Source organism: Cetorhinus maximus, chromosome 12 (assembly GCF_964194155.1).
Source record: "Cetorhinus maximus chromosome 12, sCetMax3.hap1.1, whole genome shotgun sequence".
Taxonomy (NCBI): Eukaryota; Metazoa; Chordata; class Chondrichthyes; order Lamniformes; family Cetorhinidae; genus Cetorhinus; species Cetorhinus maximus.
In genome coordinates, this window is record NC_135890.1 from 110,652,948 (window position 1) to 110,674,967 (window position 22,020).

At 45.5% G+C, this 22,020-nt stretch overlaps 1 protein-coding gene across 1 annotated transcript in view; it reads left to right on the forward strand.

The window, feature by feature from the left end:
• Positions 1–22,020, forward strand: part of trpv4 (transient receptor potential cation channel, subfamily V, member 4) — a 119,632-nt gene that overhangs the window by 36,027 nt on the left and 61,585 nt on the right. Inside the window, exons 3-4 of the mRNA XM_078554421.1 lie at positions 9,150–9,322; positions 13,709–13,861. Of these exons, the coding sequence (XP_078410547.1) occupies positions 9,150–9,322; positions 13,709–13,861 (326 nt within the window). The remainder of the gene's footprint in view (positions 1–9,149; positions 9,323–13,708; positions 13,862–22,020) is intronic.

Consider the following 22,020-nt stretch of genomic DNA (forward strand, 5'->3'; position numbering starts at 1 on the left):
AATTCCTGGCAGAATCCTTCAGCCCAATGGTCTGGAACACTCTTCTTAAATCCATTGGCCAGAATTTTCCAGCACCTCCTGCCAGCGAGCTTCTGGATAATGGACATTTGAATGGCACACCACATTTGCCGCAGGGGGAGCCTGCCACAGGGGGAGCCTGCCACAGCCATTGTGCCTGCACGTCTTTCTCCCCCTTTTTCTTAAAGACCATCTTTGGAGCCAAATCACCAGCCTTTCTAATTTCTTCCTCTCTGGCCCAGTTCACTAACTATTTTTATTTGAACTGCCTTGGTTTATTTTTAACATCAAAGGGGCTATATAAATGCAAGTTGTAGTTCCGCTGTGTACCTGTGAGTGTGTCTGTGAGAGACAGACAACGTTTTCCAGGAAAAGGACTTAACAATCTGGGAGCTTCATATTTCTTTCTTGCCGATTACACTAGAATGATCCTTTTCCCACAGAAATGAGCAGGGAGTTAATTAGAGGAATTCAGCTCAGTGACTGGTGCTGGTCACAAAAAAACCACTAAATGTCATTTGGCTTTTTTTTTGAATATCATGTTGAGATTTTAAAAATAGAGAAAAAATTGTTGTCTTGCAGATGAATGCAACCTATGTGAGGTGATGTTTGAGTACGTTGCTCACACATACATGTGGTTTGGGCATGAATATTTTTCCTTCTTTAGTTCCAACAGAGCAAGACATTTTCTTGCAGCACTGTGTGGTGGGATTTTTTTCTTGAACTTGTGGTCATAAAGTCGTAGTCTGTGCACCTGAACAGTGGTTCTTCAGAGTCTTTGTGCTTTAAGACTGAGTACTTTGAATGGTGAATAGCGTTCTGTTACATCTGCTGCTTTTTGCCAGAACAGGGTGTAATCATTTGAGTTTATGAGGGAGTCCTGGATGATCTCATGCCGAAGAAAAGTGACCTCTTTAAAAACAGTGAATATTCCCCATCATGTTTGGATTATTTTTAAAATCTGTAGAAATTTGTTTTGAATGTAATCTCCACATTCTTTCAACAATAGTGGTCACTTAGAGGGACACTGTCTTCAGGAAAGTGTTTGACAAAGACATTAAAATTGGACTGTGTGCAATTCATAATGAACATGCCAAATCCTGCGAGTGGAGGAGTTATTTACCCACTATAATAATAAAATCATTAAACCGTCTACTTTAAAATATGCACTACTAAAATTCCACAGTTTGAGTTCAGTCTCAATTATTAACTCAATTGATGTCATTAAAGTTGCGTGTTTGGAAACAGTTAAAGAGAAAGGTCTCCCAGACACTTTTCCCCAAAAATAGTACTCGTTACAAGTGAATGTAGTTGCCTCTAAGTTGAACTTTTCAAAAGGGACTGTTGCTTAATTACCAACAATCCCCCCGCTCGTCAACAATGACTTGCATTTACATACGGCTCAATTTTTTTTGTCTGGCATGCGGGTGCGCATCTGACATGCACAAGTGTAAAATAGCATGCGATGACGTCAGGCGAGCGTCCTGATGTCACCGCGCACTCGCGCGATATTTCAGCCAGCGGGCACGCGTGGGAGTCGGCAATGCGCCCTCCAACAATTAAGAGGGTTGTTAAGCCCATTAATTAATGAAATTGAATTTTCCCCTGCCCGTCCTACGGGATGAGGTTTTCGATGTTAATTAAAAGTAAAATAGAAATGTTCAAATCTCATCTCTAGCATGTCCCTGCTCATGTGACAGTCACATGAGGGGGCATGTATACCTCAATTTTTAAATCTTTATTTTTTATGTTATAAATCTTCAGCTCCCTGAGGCAGCTCTGTGCCTTCAGGGAGCTCTCTGTGAGCGCACCCGCGTGCATGCGCTGACTTCCGTGCTCCCCTTCCTCCCCCCCCACAGCCCACAGGCAGTGCTGAGCGTTGCAGCGCACAATTCACGCTGGCTGGCCGTTAATTGACCAGTCAGCATGAAATCGCGGTCAGGGCCTGATCGCAGGCGGTGGACCGTTGCGCAGACGCTCCAGGCCCCACCCGCCCTGCCCGCCCGACGAGGGGAAAATCCTCCCCCTAGTGCTTTTAACATAGCAAAATGTCCCAAGGCATATCACAGGAGTGATTATTGAACAAAATTTGACACCAAGCTGCATAAGGAGGTATTAAGGCAGATCACTAGACGCTTGGCCGAAGAGCTAGGTTTTAAGGAGTGCCCTAAAGGAGGAAAAAGAGGTTAATGAAGGGAATTCTAAAACTTGGGGCCTAGGCAGCTGAAGGCCTGGCCATCAATGGTGGAATGGTGAAAATTGAAGATGCAAGAGGCCAGAATTAGAGGAGCACGAATATGCCAGAGGATTGAGGCTTACCAAATTACTTCAACTGCAGATCCCTCTTGATCTCTACCCTTACATTCTCCCTTTAGTTCTCCTGGGGGCACTGACATACTGAGATACGAGAGTTACCTTCAGTACCTTGTCAAATTGGTTATCCTTTATGTGTGAAGAAGACAGTAAGAGGGCATTTTAACTGAGCTGATCTTGCGCTCAATTAATACCAAGGCACATACATTCCCACAGTGGTCGTGGGACAGCAAACAAGAGCAGGAACTCTACCTGATTTTTCTCCTTCATTACTCAGGGACAGTGAGGCCATTTGTAATGCTGCTGGTTAAGACTAATTAAGTCACTAATCTTTGAGATGATCCCAATGAATGGATGGTTGACTATGTCTGGTTCTATATATTCCTGTGTTGCTAAGGGATGTGAGGCCTTTAGAGAGGAGCTGGGGGTGCAGTTGTTCTGCAAGGTACATTAGTACATGAAGCATCCATAAAGATGCATCATAAGTAACTATGGACTCCTGAAACTTGCTTGTCCACCATATGGCTTCAGACAATCTGAGTTTCCTTTAAGTACATGCAGACGCATTCGATGGGGCTTTTGGCACTATTTAGAAAGTTTAAACCCACATTCCCATTAATTTGTGTACAACTCGAGTTGTTGATGCTCACAGATCCTGGTGATCACCAACTCTTCATTTTTGTTTTCATTAAACCTACTCAAACCCACTTTTTTAGCCAAGGTGTTGAATGCTCCTCCTGATCTCTCCTATGATTCAGTATGCGTCCTTTTATTTATTTCTATTATGTGGGACTTTTATTTATGTTTAGAGTACAATACAAAAGCAAGCTGTTGGTCTAAGTTAGGATTTCCAAATCTCCACAAGATTCAAAGTGGGCAAATTCACCAAGCCTCCTTTGACAGCACCTTTCAAACCAAGGGCAGCAGACACGTGGGAACACCGCCACCTGGGAGATCTCCTCCAAGCCACACACCATCCTGACTTGGAAATATATTCCCGTTCCTTCACTGCAGCTGGGTCAAAATCCTGGAACTCCCTAACAGCACTGTGGGTGTACCTACACCACATGGACTGGAGCGGTTCATGAAAGTGACTCACCACCAACTTCTCAAAGCCGATTAGGGATGGTTAACAAATGGTGGCCTTGCCAGTGATGCTCAGATCCCATGAAAGAATTAAAAAAAACCAAATGAGAAATATAACTGCAAATAGAATTTTGTTGCCTGAGCTGTGTGAACTGGACTGCTCAGGCTGAAGAGAGACATGCAACCCACACGATGCAGTTCGGACATACCCGCGTCAAGAAGTCAGGGAGGAATTTCAGATTTTCCTGAACTCGACCACAAGTTTTGTTCTGCTAGTTTGCTGCCCCCTTTGAGATAGCATTTCTAGGGCCTCGGGAGGACGATGCACAAGGTTGTAATATCTAATGGATTGGATGAACTCGGATGGTCTTTTCTCACTCAGCACAGATAGATGATTCAATGTGGGATACTGCTGCCCTTATATTATTCAGCATTAATTGTCTATAAAGTAAATATATAATTATATTCAAGTGGTGGGCATTAACTGGGGATTCATTTGTGCTCACATATATATAGGAGCAAATGTCGTGCGTCTGTTGATGTCTGGCTCACGACCAAAGCCACCCACAGCCTTAAAACTGTGGTGCTCGGCTCCGACTGCAGCTGAGGTTCAATGCGGCTCAAGTGTGTGGAGGACTCCAGTCTGTTTGGACAGAATTTCACATTGGCCTTGCGTCCTGAAACCTTCTTTGGGAACCTCGGCCCCACAGCTGAGCCATCTCGTGGAAATTCCCTCTGTGCCTTTCCGTTCTGCACGGAGGGGTTTCCTGTGTGGGCTGCCTGCTGCGTACCTTCCACTTCCTTGTCCTCGTCAACCGTCCGGACTTGCTGTGGCATTCCGTCCTGCCGTCGGGAGATGGCGGGGGCCCCCAGTGGAGGGCTCTCTACATGGGAGTCCTCCGCTTTACCATTGAGGATTTGGCATAGAGGGTGTTGCATGTAACAGTCCCATGCAATAAATGGTTAAGTTGGTTCATGGACTCCCAGACCGCCTGTATTTTCTGCAGCCTTGAGGAGTCTGTGCTCCACGTATACATAGACTGTATGAGGTTGCTTTCTCTTTTTGGTTATTCGAAGGGGCTGCTCCTCATATTTGGGTGCACTTCAGTCCCACGCTCATGATCTTTGGTCACCTGGTGCAGGAGGGGGCGGGCAGGGCAGAGGACCCCCTTGTAAGCCTGTCTCTGGGCCTGGCCAAAGTGGCCATCAACAGATCCAGGCAGCAGGCGGACATTCGGCCAGACTGTCTGTCCCTCCTCCATGGCTACCTTCACACCCGGGTGCCCTTGGAGAGGGAGCACACAATGTCCACTGGTACATTTGAGGCCTTCCGCAACCAGTGGGCACCACGGGGTGGCTGGAGTGCATCATCAGCCCCGGGAACAACATTTTAATTTGATTTGTTAAGCTTCCTTTAAAGCTTTGTCTTTTTGTTACAGTGCCCCTTTAAGGGGCTGTCAATTAGTTTATTTGTTTATTTATTTTATTGGTTTTTAAAGAGTATTTAGGAGAAAACTGAAATTGTGGTTGTTGGATCAGGAGTGCAGTTTGTAACCGGTGACTTGGTAAATAAAAACTTATAGGGCTGAATTTTAGACGGGTGGCAGGGTCCACGCCCATGATGTAAAAGTCAGGGGCGAGCCCACCTGTGATTGGCCAGCTCACCCTGCAGCCATTTAATGTCTTTGGGCCTTTAATTGGTTGGAGGCGGGACTTGTACCCCCACTGGAGATGAAGTTCCACCTCTGAGTGCAGTGGCCAATCAAATAGCCAGCAGCTGTCTTGTCCCAGCAGCACCAGTGGGAGTGGTGGTCACTGCTAGGACTGCATGCAGTCCTAAAGAGGAGGTGCTGGTGGAGTCCGGACTTTCAGGCCCCGCTGAGGTGGGTGGTGGGAGGCCGAGGTGAACAGGGCAGTTGGGTGGGGGAAACATGGGAGGGACTACTTTGGGGAGTGTCTCCATTGGGCACAAGGGGTACCCAATGAGGTGGCACCCCCTGTTGGCCCAGCCACAAGGCCACAATGTTTCACCTGGCGGCCTGGACACTTGGCATGGGGCTTCCCTGCCGTGGGAAAAGTCCCAGCAGTGGCGGGAGGAGGCCCTTAAGTGGCTATTAATTGGGCACTTAATGGCCTAAGTTGGGCCACAGGTGAGTGGGCTGCCTGACCCCTCCCCTGCAGCAGGTAAATGCCACAAGGGCAGGCAAGGACGGGCAGGGGATGGGCACTGTGCCACTGCCATGGTGCCCAATTTTATGCCCCCGCCTGTCATCCTGGGGGGGCCATAAAATTCAGCCCATAAGCTGAGTAAAGTTTAGGCTCCGACTCTATCATTCACCTCCTGGATTTCTGGAGAACTCACAGTACCAAACTTTGTCCATTGAGTAAATAGAAAAGTGTTAAAACTATCTTACTAAGAATATTTAGTTACAAATGTTAATGATTTATATATAAAGTCTAAGGTTAAAACTCCCAGCTGCTCAGTGGCAGAATTTCAGGTGGTGATTGAAAATATTGCAGCCTGGTTTATGGAGTGGACTGAACATAGAAACAGCAGTAGGCCATTCAGCCCCTTCAACCTGTTCTGCCATTCAATTCACTCGTGGCTGACAAGTGCCTCAGTTCCATTTATATGAATGAAGATGTTTTTGGGGAGGGTCTGCAAGTATAGGAAGAATGGGTGAACTTAAAAATAGTTATATTACACACAGAAATAATCATCAAAGCCTCCTCCCGCCACCGCTGGGACTTTTCCCACGGCAGGGAAGCCCCATGCCAAGTGTCCAGGCCGCCAGGTGAAACATTGTGGCCTTGTGGCTGGGCCAACAGGGGGTGCCAGCTCATTGGGTACCCCTTGTGCCCAATGGACACCCTCCCCAAAGTAGTCCCTCCTACCCAGCTGCCCTGTTCACCTCGGCCTCCCACCACCCACCTCAGCGGGGCCTGAAAGTCTGGGCTCCACCAACCGATGCACAATAACTAACAATTCGGCCTGATGTCGTTAATAATTTTTAAAAAAATTCATTCATGGGATGTGGCATCATTTATTACCCATCCCTAATTGTTCAGAGGGTATTTAAGAGTCAACCACATTGCTGTGGGTCTGGAGTCATATATAGGCCAGACCAGGTAAAGACAGCAGATTTCCTTCCCTAAAGGGGAATTAGTGATTTTTACGACAATTGTTTCATGCTCATCATCAGACTTTTAATTCCAGATTTCTGTTGAACTCCGATTCCACCATCTGCCATGGTGGAGATTTGAACCTGGACCCCAGAGCATTACCATGGGTCTTCTGGAATACTAGGCCAGTGACAACACCACTATACCACCGCCTCCCCAACATTTTCCTTTTAGCATTAACTTTTCACACTTCAGGAGTACTCTGAATGAAATGCACATGTCTGAAGACCCCCACACTTACATGGTCCTGGGCTCTCTGGGGACTTAGGCTCCGGGGACTGCTTGCAGTCCCAGTCCTGTCCACTGCAGCTTCTAGCACTGCAGGGACTCTGAGGCAGGACTTCCTCCCAAGTGAGGGGCAGAAGTCTCATCTCCAACCAATTAATGTTTGTTAGAGCGTTAAATGGTTGTGGAGCAGGCAGTATCGGTGGGGTTGTTTTCTCCAATGACTCTTCGGGTGGTGGGAAGGGAAACCACGCCATCCTAACTGTTCACAGCACTCCAAAGTGGTTTAACTAAAGTTCTGTGGAAGTTTAGCATAAAATAATAATCAGAAGCAGAATCCTGGTTGATTTTTTCTACCACCTCCTCCCTAGCCTGTGGATAGTGAGGTAATTGCAGTATCCCTATTATTAGCTGAACTCTAATCAACTATCTCAGCACTAGTTCAGGGACTGAACCTGAGACCTGCACGGTCTGCATTATTGCAGCATGAGGAGAGCCTTGTTGTCTTTCCTTACAATGGTGACTATCCAACATAGCTCTGAAACAAGAGTCTCCATCGCACTTTTTCAACAATCCTATTCTTTTAGCTTTTTAAAAGATGGGATGTTCTGTGTGACTTGAATTCATCCTCCTCCAGGTACCATGCCCTAAGAGGACATTGGCATGGATTTGTTCATGATTATGCTGTTGCCTTGTGCAGTTTGCCTGACCAGGAAACTCTTCCACTTTCACCATCTGCCATCAGGCACATTGGAAGGATTTACAGGCTAACACCCAACCTGTTTGGTCGCATTGTGAACACACCCTCTGTGGCCATCAAGCCCCTGAAGTGGGACTTGAACCCAGACCTTCTGGCCTGAAGGTAGGAACACTACCACAAGACCTCCTCTGTATCTTCAATTACCTGAATTAAAACTAAATGACTAAGGTCCTGTTAAATAAATTAATAAATTATAGCAGGTGGTGAGATCCTGAGCTGGGGCTGTTTCTGTAACCTAGGCCAAAATATTTCCTGTATTAGGCAGGCTCGGCAGGAGCAGGCGGGGGTGGTTGTGAAGCCAAGCGGCGCCCATGATCGGCTCCGTGCCACCATTTTACGCGGGCAGGCCAATTAAGGCCCTCCCAGCGCAAGACGCGAGTGGTAGTGCTTACCTGTGTAGGCGGGGCGGGGGGGGGGGGTGGGAGAGAGTCAAGGCCGGCGCTCTTTCGCGCAAGCGCGCAAAACAGCACTTCAATCTCCGAGGTAGCTCCGTGCCTCAGGGAGATTGAAGCACTTTTGAAATAAATAAATAAATGGAATAAAAATTCAATTAAACATGTCTCCTTATATGACTGTGTCACATGGGATGGGACATGTTTTTATATTTCAGAAATCTTTTTTATTTGATTTATTAAGGCTTTAGGAAACCTCGTCCACATTCCCAAGAAACCAGCCAGCACTCACTAAGCAGGATCTTGCTTAAAGAATGGCTACTTGGAGGGGTGAGGTAGTTGGCTGACTGTTGCTCAGTGTCGATTGTAGTCCTACACTGAAAAGAGAGGGGAGGGCAATAAGGAGAGAAAATTGTGAAAACAAAATAAAGAAATATTTCTTGCCTGGTGTAACTAGTTATGTTAATTGGCCTTACTGGGATCTGCCAGGAAATACAATTTTGAATCATGAGGGCTTGAATGTATAACAAAAAAAGGCAACTAATCTGGTACCAATTACTAGTGGTAATGACCTGGAACTCTCTGCTTACGAGAATAGTGGCAGCAGAGATGATCAATGGAAATTGGATGGACACTTGAGGGAAATAAACTTGCAGGGCTATGAGATGAAGCGGGGGAATGAGGTCGACTGGATTGCTGTACAGAGAGCTGGCATAGACTCGATGTGCTGATTAGCCTCTGTGCTGTAATGACTCTATGACTCTTATTGGCAGTCTTACTTGGAAAGGGAACAAACAGATTTGACGCAAGGCAGCAAAAATGGTTCCTCGAAGTGGGTTCTCAGGACGGTGCCCAAGCTGATTATCGAGGATCCTGCTTTTAACTTGAGCTGAGAGTGTTTGATGCTGATGTCATCCAAAATATACATTCCTCACCTCGATGAGCTTATGCCTCACCAACACAATAAAGTCACCTCACATATGTTCTGAAGGGGTAGATGAATGATGAATGTTTAGAGGTTTTTCAGCTAATAACTATTAAATTAATTTTGACTAAGTTCCCTTTAAGGGTAGGGTGCACTTTGAACGGGTGACCTAAAACACATTTCAGTTGTGAAACCTTTTTCACCCTTTAAAACTCCACCTCATGTTCTTTTTTTCTCCCCCCTCTAGTAAAAACAGCCCAAAAGTAAAGGCCCCTGCACCTGAACCACCACCTGTTCTGAAGGTCTTTAACAGGGCACTTCTATTTGACATTGTGTCACAAGGGTCTGTTGCCGGACTGGACGGCCTGCTTGTCTTTCTACTGAGTCAAAAGAAGCGTCTGATGGATGAGGAATTTCGAGGTAATGTGAAAATCCAAATGTAGAGGATTTGTACTGGGTGCCACCGAAGTTATAATCACTGTGAGACTTCACTAAACTATTTGAATGTTTAAGTAAACAAGACATGCTCATTTCAGTATTCCCATTCTTGCCACTTGAAGACCATCATTTAAGTTAATGATCACGAACATCTGTGGAAAAAATTAGTCTCTGGCATGTACTATGGCGCAAGATAAAATGCAATAGAGAAAATATTTCCTTTGTAAGCTGGGTGTAGCAAGATTGTAAATCCTTGTTGTAAAAGAGCCTCTTTACAATTGCACTACACCCACCGCACACAGGGAGTTAGAAAGCTAATTGTCTGTTACCCTTTATTACAAAGGGACTGGAGTATAAGAGTAAAGAAGTTTCACTACAATTTTATAGAACCTTGGTGAGACCACACCTGCAGCACTGTTTACAGTTTTGGTCTCCTTAACCTGAGGAAGTATATATTTGCCTTAGAGGGGTGTGAAATGGAAGCCACTAGACTGATGCCTGGGATGAGGGAATTGTCCTTTGAGTTGAGGTAGCGTAGGCTTGCCCTAGATTCCCTAAATTTTAGAAGAATGAGAGATGGTCTCATTGGTCACACTCTTCAGAATAAGGCCATTTAGGACTGAGATGATGAGAAATATTTTCATTCAAAGGATTGTGAATCTTTGGAATTCTCTACCCATGAGGGCTGGGATGCTCAGTCATTGGGCAGAATGTTCCCCCCGTTGGGGGGGAAGTTCAGGAGCGGGCGCACCTCCAATCGGCACCCCCAATTGGGTGCGCGCAGCCATTTTACGTGGGTGGGCCAATTAAGGCCTGCCCAGCGTGACGTCCACAAGGAAGTGCTATGCGCTCCCTGTGCGGGGGCGGGGGGGGGTGATTCCCTCAGCCGAGAGTGCACTCTTTCGCGCATGTGCGCAAAAGACCACACTCATTTCCCTGAGGCTAAGCGCTGCCTCAGGGAGATCGGCTCCACAATAAAAAATCTTAAAATCAGAAGAAAAAAATTTCCCTGACATGTCCCCTCATGTGACACTGTCACATGAGTTGGGACATGTCCATCACTTTTAAATACACTTTTATTAAATTTTTAAATACCTACATGAAACCTCATCCCGCGTGTGGATGAGGTTTCATGCTTTTTTCAATGCCCGCCAGGGCTCCCGGCCTCCTGGTGCACTAATTACTTGAATTACTTTGTCAATGGCCTCAATAGGCCCCCCCCCCGCTTGCCGACCTGGAAATCCTGGCCATTGAGTATATTCAAGACAGAGATCAGAAGATTTTTCAACACTAAAGGGAAGAAAGGGATATGGGGATTGGGGTGGGAAAGTGAATTCAGGTAGAAGATCACCCACGATCATATTGAATAGCAGAGCAGGCTGAAAGGGCCGAATGGCCCACTCCTGCTCCTCTTTCTTATGTTAATTTCTCCCCAAAGAGAGAGACAGAGAAGAAAGGTCAGAGTGAGGACAAACCATGAGTAACCAACGCAAAGGGAAATGTGAATGCTGTGTATGTGAAATAAAAACAGAAGAAATTGGCAGGAAACAGCAGGTCAGTGAACAGCTGAAAGACAAAAACATTTCACACGAGACCATCTATTTTATGGAGTTTTGAGTCCAAAATTTTTTTCTTCTTTCAGACGCTGACTGACCCACTGTGTATTTCCAGCATTTTCAATACTTTTAGTTCACTTAGAATTGGAATTGCATAATGGAGCAGTTCAGAATCAGTTTTTATAAGTTTGGAATAAACCGAGAATCACAAGAGACTGATTGTTGTGAGGAAATGATTCCCCCCTCAAATTTCTCTCGTGAGACTCTGAGCAATGCTTGGGTACAGTTCATGAGACGCCACTTACCCGGGCGGCATTTGCCATGAGAGTTTAGTTAAGGGCAGTGAGGATTGAGTGCCATAGGCAGAACCTGCTCTCTGAACAGGTGACGATTAATGCCCAGCTGGTAAAGATGAAATTCTACTCCAGAGTGTCTGTGTACTATTCAACTGCAAAAGGAGCAGCTTGTGTTGCCAGTGGGTTTCGCAAACCACAGTCGTACAGAGTTTTCTAATCAGTTTTATGGGAAAACTGTCCCCTGTAATTTTCCTACCCTATTGTTTTAGACTGTGGTTAGGGGAGTGGACGTTTCTTAGAAAGATAGTAGGAGCCATGCGCCATATTCCTAGTCTGTTTGAATTTTATGGAATTCTTTGGTATTCCATAGTGCGTCATGCTATGCTGTGATGTATGCTACATTCTTTTATGTCTTTTATGTCATTTTCTATGTTATGCTGTTTTCTATGGTATACCAAAACACGTTTTTAAAGGTTTAATATCAAAAGTTTGGAGGAGGAGTGAAAAGAGAAGTTCAGACACAGCTGTAATCTATTGTATAGAGCATGAATGGGGAGAATCATTCGGGGCCACAGAGGACAAAAACGGGCGATGATTGCTCAGCAGTTTCAGTGAACTTCAGGGTTTGCTCCAGGGCTGTTCAGGAGATTAAATCAACCAAAGGAACCAACCATGAATCTACAGATTATAGAATCAGCCCAGAATCTAAACAACAGTCAGTTCAGAACCCATACAATACAGCATCACCCACGGATCTATAGTATAGTTTATAATGACCCATGAATCTATAAAATCCAAGGCCAGCCACAAATCTCTAGGATTCAAGATCAGCCATGGATCTATAGAATACAGGGTCACCCATGGATGTATAGAATGCATGGTTATTTGTGAATCTATAGAATAAAGGGTCAACTCAGAATCTATAGATTAAAGGGTAAGCCCAAAACCTAAAAAAAAAATCAGCTCAGCATCTATAGAGCACAAAGTCAACTCTGAACCTATAGAATATAGGATACCACATTAATCTATAGAATATGATTAGCTTAATCTATTGAGTATAGTGTAACACATTAGCTTATACAGTACAGGGTCACCCATAAAGACAGGATCATTCATGAACCTGGAGGATGCATAAGAATGGCAACAGTCTTTATATTGTCATTATAGACTGGTATTGGATAGACAAATGTAGAAAGTTGCAGGTCTGACCAGCTGTTTAGCTACAAGCTCCCAGTGGCAATTATTAACTCCAACCAAGGGCTGTTCAAAAAAAGACAAACTTTTTAAGATGTGTGTTATTTTAAACAAAGCATGTGTATACATCGCTTAAAATAAAGATGTTTTTATTACTCAGTTCTTGGCTGCCAGAGGTAAGATTTTGTATCTCTGGTTGGCCACACTTTGGTCAGTTAATGCGGATGTATGTGAGCCACAAGAATGTTGGCTTGGAAACCAAACATTTTCACATAAGGACCAATGATTGTTAGAGATGTTTAAGAAAGAGGGCCTGAAATCCAAGATGAACAGATAATGGGATGACTGTTGAACTTCTTGTGGTGCACTGGGCTACATCTGTGGGTTACCATCATTTACACAATCCCAAGATTGAACATGGACAGGATAAGAGTGGGGTGAGATGGGAGGGGATGTGAGCACCAAAGAGTTTGTTGTATGATGAATAGTTGGTAACGTTTTAAGTACTTTACTAGCAATAACTGATCACCATTATAGACACAGAATTACAAAGCAAAAATAAATTATTTTCTACATTAAAATTCAGATTCTTGGGGCTAGATTTTCCCATTGGGGGATGGACCCTGTTCCTGCCCATAACTCCAGCCTGGGCCACGAAGCCCAATTTTCACAGGGTCGGGGTCATAATGATCCTAGAGATGGGTCTACCACCCGATTAGTGTTTGGGGTGGGGGCGGGAAGGAGGTGGGACATCAAGGAAATGGCCAATGGCTGCCACCTCTGCATGGTCATAAGGGAAAAAGAGAGGATCTTCATCTTCAAAGCGGCCAGGGCGAATGGAGAGCCGGGATCTGAGATAGGGTAGGGAAAGGTTGGTCATTGAAATGTTATTGCTGCTCAGTAGTTTTTTTGTCCAAACTTTCAGTTTTTTTGCATCAGGTAAAACTGTTGCAGCACTGCTGCCCCTGTTCCTGCCAGACTGCAGCTGGCCAGCTTCAGAGAATTCCTAATGGTATCCACTCCATGAAAATCTTGGGAGGTCAAAATGCGAACTCTAATCAAACTCCCTAATGACCTCAACAGGCCCATTAATGAGGCTGGTGACTTCACTTTCTCACCTGTTCCCCTCCCTGTGCCCCTATCCTTGGAAAAGTCAGCAGAGTTGGGAACTGAGGCGGCAAACCGGCACCATTTTTCTTTTTGCTGTCCTGCCATTGCGTCCTGATTCGGAATGGGGAAATCTGATCAGTTCATTGTACGTACACAGCGAGGCAGCTTGTTGAGAGTTGAGAATAATTGCCTGGTCTGTCTCTTGTTCCTAGAGCCCTCGACAGGGAAGACATGTTTGCCGAAAGCACTGTTAAACCTAACCAACGGAAAGAATGATACCATTCCAATGGTGCTCGAGATAGCAGAAAAAACTGGAAACCTTCAAGAATTCATCAATGCGCCATTCCGTGATGTTTACTACAGAGGTGAGAAGGCAGCAGCTGATAACGTTTATTTTTGTAGCTTATCTTAATGCAGTTCTTTAAACTTCATGGGATTAGACAGTTCTTATAGGCTGTGGGAATAACGAACTGAGGTAGCTCATGGCGTTGCTAAAATGGATCACTGCTTCTCCATTTTCTCTGTTGTGCAGTTTTACAGACATTGACCACCCTTTGGTACCTCAGGCAGATGGCCATTACTTTTCAGGTGTGAGGTTAATCAGTAAGTATCGTCAGGCTATTTCATGGTGGAGGCATCACAGCTGAGGCTGAGCCTGTCCACACTTGAAGCTTGAAAGTCCACCTGCCATTTTATCCTGAATGGCAAGTACTCAACCAGTGACCTCTGATGTTAACATCATGAGCACTTAGGGGTGGGGAGTCAGGTGGATATTTAACACAGGCAGGCTCTTGTGCTAATAGTTGTACATCATATGCACCCACCTACCCATGGAGGTTGCACAATATGACTGAGGCTGTGATGAGGGGCAGGGGAGGTGGTTGTTGCTGATTGACCTCTCCCTCCCCTTCAGTGCCTCGTTGGCCCCTTTTCTAAGTGAGACAAAGAAAACATTGAATTGATGACCTCCGTTGGCTAGGCCAGGATCCCCAGTTGGAACCCATATCTAGTGGACAATGGCTGGAATTCTGGTCTCTTCTCTGGTCCTCCCTCCTGTCAAACCACACCTCTACCCATCCCCTTGCGCCAATTGCTGTTTTTGGGATGGGGGAGGCTGCATACTCAGCTAGATCCTCTCCTCCCTAGATGTTGGGGAAGAGATGAACCTGGCATATTGAGGGCCCAGCCTAATCCATGGTCCTCTGGTATGAGTTGTCCTGGAGACGCCGTGGATTTACAGACATCGGATGTCCACGTACTTACAATATCCAGCAGGAGGACCTGAATAGCCATCAAAAGCTGGAACTCCAGTTAATTATTCCACCATAGCCCACAAAACTGAGGTCAGTTGTAAAATTCCAACTGTTACCCTAACTGTGATCAAGTAACTCCAAACAGGTTATGGATTAAACCATTGATCTTCCTACTCTGCATTTTACCCTACAGCCATCAATGGAAAATGTTAAAATATCACATGAGAGAATTCTCTGTAAAATCTCTGATCCCAAATCACCTTTTCATACATTATATCATTAAACAAGGTGACAAGGGATTACCATGCAGCATCAGTGAGTGAACAAGCAGTTTCCTGATAGGAATTTATCACTGTTCAGGAGTTCACAAAGGCAGATTTTTCCTGTTTGCTGTTGCAGCTGAATCCTAAATGTATTCTTTATATTCACATTGATAATTTTAGCAGAGGCAGTCTTTATTCCTCTGTTTTCCCTTAAAAGAAATCTATAAATCACGGCCAGAAAATTATGTCATAAATTATGACTTTCAAGCAACTCTGCACCCAGTTAATTATTTCTTACCCCATTGATGTGGAACACTTGTTGTGGTATAAACTCTAGGTGGAAGATGTCGATCTTCAGAGGGGACGAATTTTAATACAAGCCAGGACAGTACAATTCCTTCTTGCAGCACTTCTGTCACAGAAAGCCACCATTAGATGGTTTTGAGGTAGGGATAAGAAAGTGAGCCATTTCCTGTCGCTTGACATCGATCAGCACCAAATCTCACCCTCTCCTAACTAATGAAAGGCTTGCTCAGAGAAGGGCATCCGTGACTTGACATTTCAGAGCACTTAGCATAAAGTTGATGCCGTGTCTGGAGAGGGAGGAGGGGGGTGGAAGGGGGAGAAGAGGGTGGAGTGCTTTAATTTACTGCCAGTTAAAACCCCACAACTTCTTGTGGTTTTGTTGCTTTGGAGTAATGAGAACCATCAGGATGGAACATTTAACTTGGGAGATGGGGTGGGGGTGGGGAGGAGATCACTTTGATCTTGATTGTTTGTGTGAAATGGGTGATATTGATTCAGCACCTGTTTTTCATTCTCTTCCGTTTCCATGGGCTTCACTGGGCGATCCTGAATTTCGAGGGCTGACAGGCTAGCCGACTGTGGGTAGCATCACAGCTGGGCTCAAGCTTCACCCCACCCGTGCAGTGGCAATCACTATAGCAATCCCTTCAAATTAGTTTCAGTTAGGATACTTGTATCTTCTCCCCATTAGACTGCAACATTGGGTTCAAATACAAGTTAAAGAGTTAATCCCCTTGACTTTTGCTGGACTTATACAATTGCCTGATTAGAATGGAGTCCATGTAAAGAAGTAGAGGTCTCCATCAGTACTTCACTGGTATGTCAGCAAACCTGAGATTAAAGTTGTGGATTACTGGGCAGTAGTGATCCCTGTGCTCCTATATGCTTTGGAGACTTGGACAACCTACAGTGGGCGCCTCAAAGCACTGCAGAAGTATCACCAACAGTGCCTTCACAAGATCCTCCAAATCTGGTGGCAAGAAAGGCAATTCAACCGCAATATCCTCTCCCAAGCCAACATGCCCAGCATCAAGCACTAATCATTCAAAATCAGCACCGCTGGGTGGGATATGTCGTTCATATGCCTAATGTCAAACTCTTGAAACAACTGCCCTACTTGGAACTCAGTCACAAGAGGGCAACAGAAATGCTGTAGGCATGTCCTCAAAGCATCCCTGAAGAAGTCAGACATACCTGCTGACTCATGGGAGTCCCTGGTTTGTGACTGACCAAGAAGGCATCAAACACAGAGAGACTTTGCCAGGAACCTGCAGAGGCAAAGTCGAGGTGTCGGAGAGAGCTCACAAACTCCAAACAACTCACCTACCTGACTCTTCAAGCACCACCTGCCCTGCATGTGGTAGAGTCTACAGGTTGCACATTGGACTTATAAGCCATTTCGGAACCCATCGAACCGGAGTGGAAGCAAGTTTTGGTGAGACCACATCTGGAGTCCTGTGTACAGTACTGGTCTCCTTATTTCAGGAAGGATGTAAATGCACTAGAAGCAGTTCAAAGGAGGTTTACTATACTAATACCAGGAATGGGAGGTTGTCTTATGAGGAAAGGTTGGACAGGTTAGGCTTGTATCCACTGGAGTTTAGAAGAGTAAGAGGTGACTTGATCGAAATCTTTAAAATCCTGAAGGGTCTTGACAGAGTGGATATGGAGAGAATGTTTCCTCTTGTGGGAGAATCTAGAACTAGGGGTCACAGATTAAAAATAAGGGATTGCTCATTTAAGACAGAGATGAGGAGAAATTTTTTTCTGAGGGTTGTGAGTCTTTGGAACTCTCTTCCTCAAAAGGCAGTGGAAGTAGAGTCTTTGAATATTTTTAAAGCAGAGCTAGTTAGATTCTTGATTAACAAGGGGGTGGGTGAAAGGTTATCGGGGGTAGTTGGGAGGTTACAAACAGATCAGCCATGATCCTATTGATGGTGGAGCAGGCTTGAGGGTCGAGTGGCCCACTCCTGCTCCTAAAATCGTATGTTCATATGATTTTGAGGGACTGCCTGAGAAGGAGAAGAAGAAGGTGTGTCAGCCTAGATTACATACTCTAATTTCTGAAATGGGGCATCAATGCACAGCCTTCTGACTCCGATGAAAATACTACCCAATGAGCCATTGCTGGCACACCAGGAAGTCACAATGTGATTTGACACACTTGAACATTACTGGCTCTTAACCAGACCTCATACACTGAGTCCCAGGAATGTCCCTGAGAACATCTTTTGTGAAGCCTTACCAAAAGGATTCATGCTCACTGTTAGTGGAAATGTGGAGTTTCAACTTTACATATAAAAGGATATCTATAAGTTATTTGCACAAAAATGGACCATTTGTGATTAGCCAAAAGGAAAGCTGTTTTGCTGAGTGCACCTGTATTTTTCACATTGCCGTGTTGTTCCTCAGCAATAGTCTGAGGAATGCTATTAAAAATATTATAAGTGCTATCTAATAACAAATATAAGAGCAAACCAGAGATAGATTAGGGGTAAGACAGGGGGAGAAAGCTCAAATCCTGATATTTTGCTGTTGATAAAAGTTAACTGACAATCTTAATGGTATTATCTCCAAATCAGGTGACAGGGCTGAATTTGACACCGGCCATTTTTGCCGATGCAGGTTCAGTACCAGCAGCTATCCTCCCCCACCAGGTGGGTAGCCAGTCAAGCTCATTAAGAGCCTTGTTAAGCACACATAAAGGAGGCCAACTGGGATTTCCAGTTTGCCTCCAGTGCCGTGACTCAACGGGGTCAGTTTAATTGCCAGGAGGCAGACACCCAGGGGCAGGCCAAGGTGCCACTGTTCTAGGCAGGCCTACAGGCTCCTTCCTCCCTGCCTTCCTCAGTGCGGTTGCAGCCAAAGGCCGCTTTGTAGAGCGATTCACCCCCACTTCCACAATGGTGGTGGCCTGGCTGCTTTTCCTGTTTTTACTTAAACTTTAAAAAAATGTGAAGTGCCCTCTCAGTTACTTACCATCCATCGCAGGCTGGTCTCAAGCTGGAGAGCCTCGGATTGGCCCTAAAGCTTCAAGAACCCGCCTGCCACCCTTAATTGGACAGTGAACTTGCCTCCATGCCAACCATAGGGGTGCTCCCGTGAAAATCCCAGGTCAGTGACTGTTTCTTCCCAGGGGCGGGTTCAGGACCTGGAAACAGTCCTGTTTCCTGCCCTTGGAGGGAACTCCAGCTCAGAGGGTTGGTTGGCAACAGGGACCAAAATCAGAAGCCGCATGCTCATGATTTCTCGGTATGTACCCTGAGTGAGAAGGCTTCACCTTGGAAATCCACCCTTGGGTTCATCTACCTGCCTGGAAATTTCCAAATTATTTTTCTGAAAATGAGAAAGTTAGTATCGGCCAATGTCAAATCCCAGTCTCCAGAACAGGAAGCTCTCAACTCAGGTTTAAAATAATCAGACACATTCCTGGGATAATTGAAGTGCAGCACTTCCTGCATTCAGATCAACAGAATTGTATTTCTTTTCGGGTTTATTGAAATATACAGTTGATGTTAATATAAGCCTGTAAAAGCATTCAAAATATCCTATTATTTAAAAAAAAAAATCAGTAATCTTAAAAGTTTCTCAAAGCTGAAAGCTGTGTTTTTTTCAAGATTATTTCCTCTACATCAAAGATTGAAGAAATATGTTAAGGGGTTCAGTTAAAGATGAGGGTCATTAGATGATTATTTACCCTCTACACTTTTCCCTGATGGTAGATTCCTCAGACTAATATTTAGAAATTGATTATCTGGTTTTGCTCCATGAAGCTAGACCCTCAAACTGATGTAGACATGTACATCACCAGAGTCGCTTTCTGGACTAGTCTCCACCAGCTAAGGGGGCCAGAGAGGAACTTTCATGTTTTTATCTTTGCCCAAATAATCCTAGGCCTTTAACCTGCCTTTTTCACCTCTCCCAGGAGTTCAAGCAACTTTCTGGTGGGGCGAGGATGTGATTGTTTTGTAATTTTGAGTTTTGCTGGCAAGACCATCCATAATTGCTCATCCCTAATTGCCCTTGAGAAGGTGGTGGTGAGCCGCCCTCTTGAACCACTGCAGTCCTCCTGTTACAGGTACATCCACAGCGCTTTTAGGAAGGGAGTTCCAGGATTTTGGAAGGTGCTGTCAAAGGAGGCTTGGGATGTGAAAGGAATAAAAGAAAGACTTGTTTTTCATGACCTCAGGACAGCCAGTGAAATGCTTTCTGAAGTGTAGTCATTTGTAATGTAGGAAACATGAGTTGCCAACTCTGGCTGGACATATTCCGGGAGATGTCAGTGGAAGTGACATCACGGAAAGCCAGTGTGTTGGTGCGAGCGGGTCCTCGGGGAGCGCGAGAGAGGAAAACAAATTCCTGGAGAAAGTTTCCTATTGTGAGCGTCCTTGTTTGTACAAAAGTGGGAAATATATCCCTTTTGTAGAGAGCAGGCTTGAGAATTCAGAATTGTCAAATCGCTGTGGCTCAGGCCCAGATTTTCGCTCCCAGGCCGGGTGCGCAGATGGAGGAGAATTGCTCGCTCCATGAACCCGACCTCTAAAAACATCTGCCCGAACTTCCGATTTTCAGTCCAGGGGGCCGGCTATAATAGGATTTGGAGTGGGCGACCCCAAAGATAGTGAGGGATCAGAGGCAGGCCTGGCACAGATTGGATAACTTGGGCATAGATAAAAAGCCAGCCTTCATAAAGGCCCATTTGAGAAGTAGGGGCATCAATACTGAAGTCCCTGTGTCTCGGTGGAGATGTTTTTGCCCTGTCAGATGAAAGGGAAAACTCTGTAAATGTTGTCCAACTGTTAGCTGACCCTGGAACGGATGGCCCATCATGGGCTTTCCCTATGGAAGAAATGTCATTGTTGCTGCCTAATCAAAGTGTGCTCTACTGAACCACTGAAAGCATGAAGTAGATTCACAGGATACAGCCCAGGAGATGGCATCATCTTGCTACCACTGCCTGCTGCAGATATTATGCGATCATGTAGTTAGCTGCCATGACTCAGTAGGTGGATGAATGATGAACAGTGCCATGCTCATTATCCCATCCAAATGCCCTCTTGCCACCCAACTATCAGGATGTGCCCACACTGTTGACCCTTGACCAGGTCCCTCACATCTGCACACTGTCACGGCATAACAGTGTGCCTAAGAGGGAGTAAACCAGTAGGGCTGTCAGCAGTTGTGGAACACAGAACCCTAACCCTAACCTTGGAGCCACAGCCGCAACACAGATGGCACCAAGCATTTGCGCAGAGCCAGCTTCTCCACCAAACCTCACCAGTAATCATTGATGATGTGGTAAAAATGGTTAGTACTTGTAAGCACACATAAGTGAATGAGAGCATGGTAATCTGAATAGCGCATGACCCTTTTTGTCTTACATTTTTATTGATAATATGTTACACAGAGGAGAAGCAGGGTAAAGGATGGGTTAGGGTTAGGGTGCAGCTGCCCCACTTTTTTCTGACCAGGACCTTCACGTTTTGGTGATAGAGGCCTAGAAAAGGAGACCAGTCCTCTACCCTGTTGGCGCTATAATGCCCCTGCATCAACTAAGAAGGTCTGGATTCAAATTGTGAATGCAGTGAGTGCAGCAGGAGGCCATCTGCACTTATGAATTCAGTGCACTCCAAAAGTCCTCTGGCTTTCCAAAGAAGTACACCAAGTTCAGGCCTGCTCTTAAAGGGACTACTTTCCACACTTTGGGTTTCACACTCCTAGGCTACCAAAATCTGACTCCTGGGCTACCAAATTTGGGGGAAACGGTGATGTGGTAGTATTGTCACTGGACTAGTAACCCAGAGATCCAGGGTAATCTTCTGGGACCCGGGTTTGGATCCAGCCACAGCAGATGGATGAATTCACGTTCCATCAATAAAAATCGGGAATTAGAAGTCTAATAGTGACCATGAAACCATTGTTGATTGTTGTAAAAACCCATCTGGTTCACTAATTCCTTTTAGGGAAGGAAACCTGCGGTCCTTACCTGGTCTGGCCTACATGTGATTCCAGATCCACAGGAGATTGATACTAAGTTAAAATGCTCAGCGAGCCGGTGCAGACATGATGGGCCGAATGGTCTCCTTCTACACCGTACAATTCTGTCGGAAAAGTTTTCGCCCCGTCAGGGGGGAGAAGTGCGGGAGCGGGCGTGGGTGGGCGTGCCTCTAATCCATGGGGGCGCTGCCATTTTACGTGGGCAGGCCAATTAAGGCCTGCCCAGCGTGACGTCTACCAGGAAGTGCTATGCGTTCCCTGTGCAGGCGGGGGAGGGGATTCCCTGAGTTGGGAGTGCGCTCTTTTGCACATGCGCGAGAAAGAGCGCACAGACCTCCCTGAGGCTAAGTGCTGCCTCGGAGAGATCAGCTCCGATTTAAAACTTTTATTAAACATGTTTAAAATTTTCCCTACCATATCCCCTCATGTGACACTGTGACATGAGTTGGGACATGTCGATAAGTTTTATTGAAACCTTTCTTAAAAATTTAAATACCTTCATGAAACCTCATCCCGCCCGTGGATGAAGTTTCATGCCTTTTCTGATGCCCGCCAGGGCTCCCAGCCTGCCCGCCAACCTTAAGGTTGGACGGGCAGGTCCATTAACGACCTTAATTAGTTTTTCAATGGTCTCAATAGGCCGTTGACAGGTCGGTGGGCGCGCAGCTGACTCGGCTGCGCCCCCGCCAACCTGAATATAGAAAT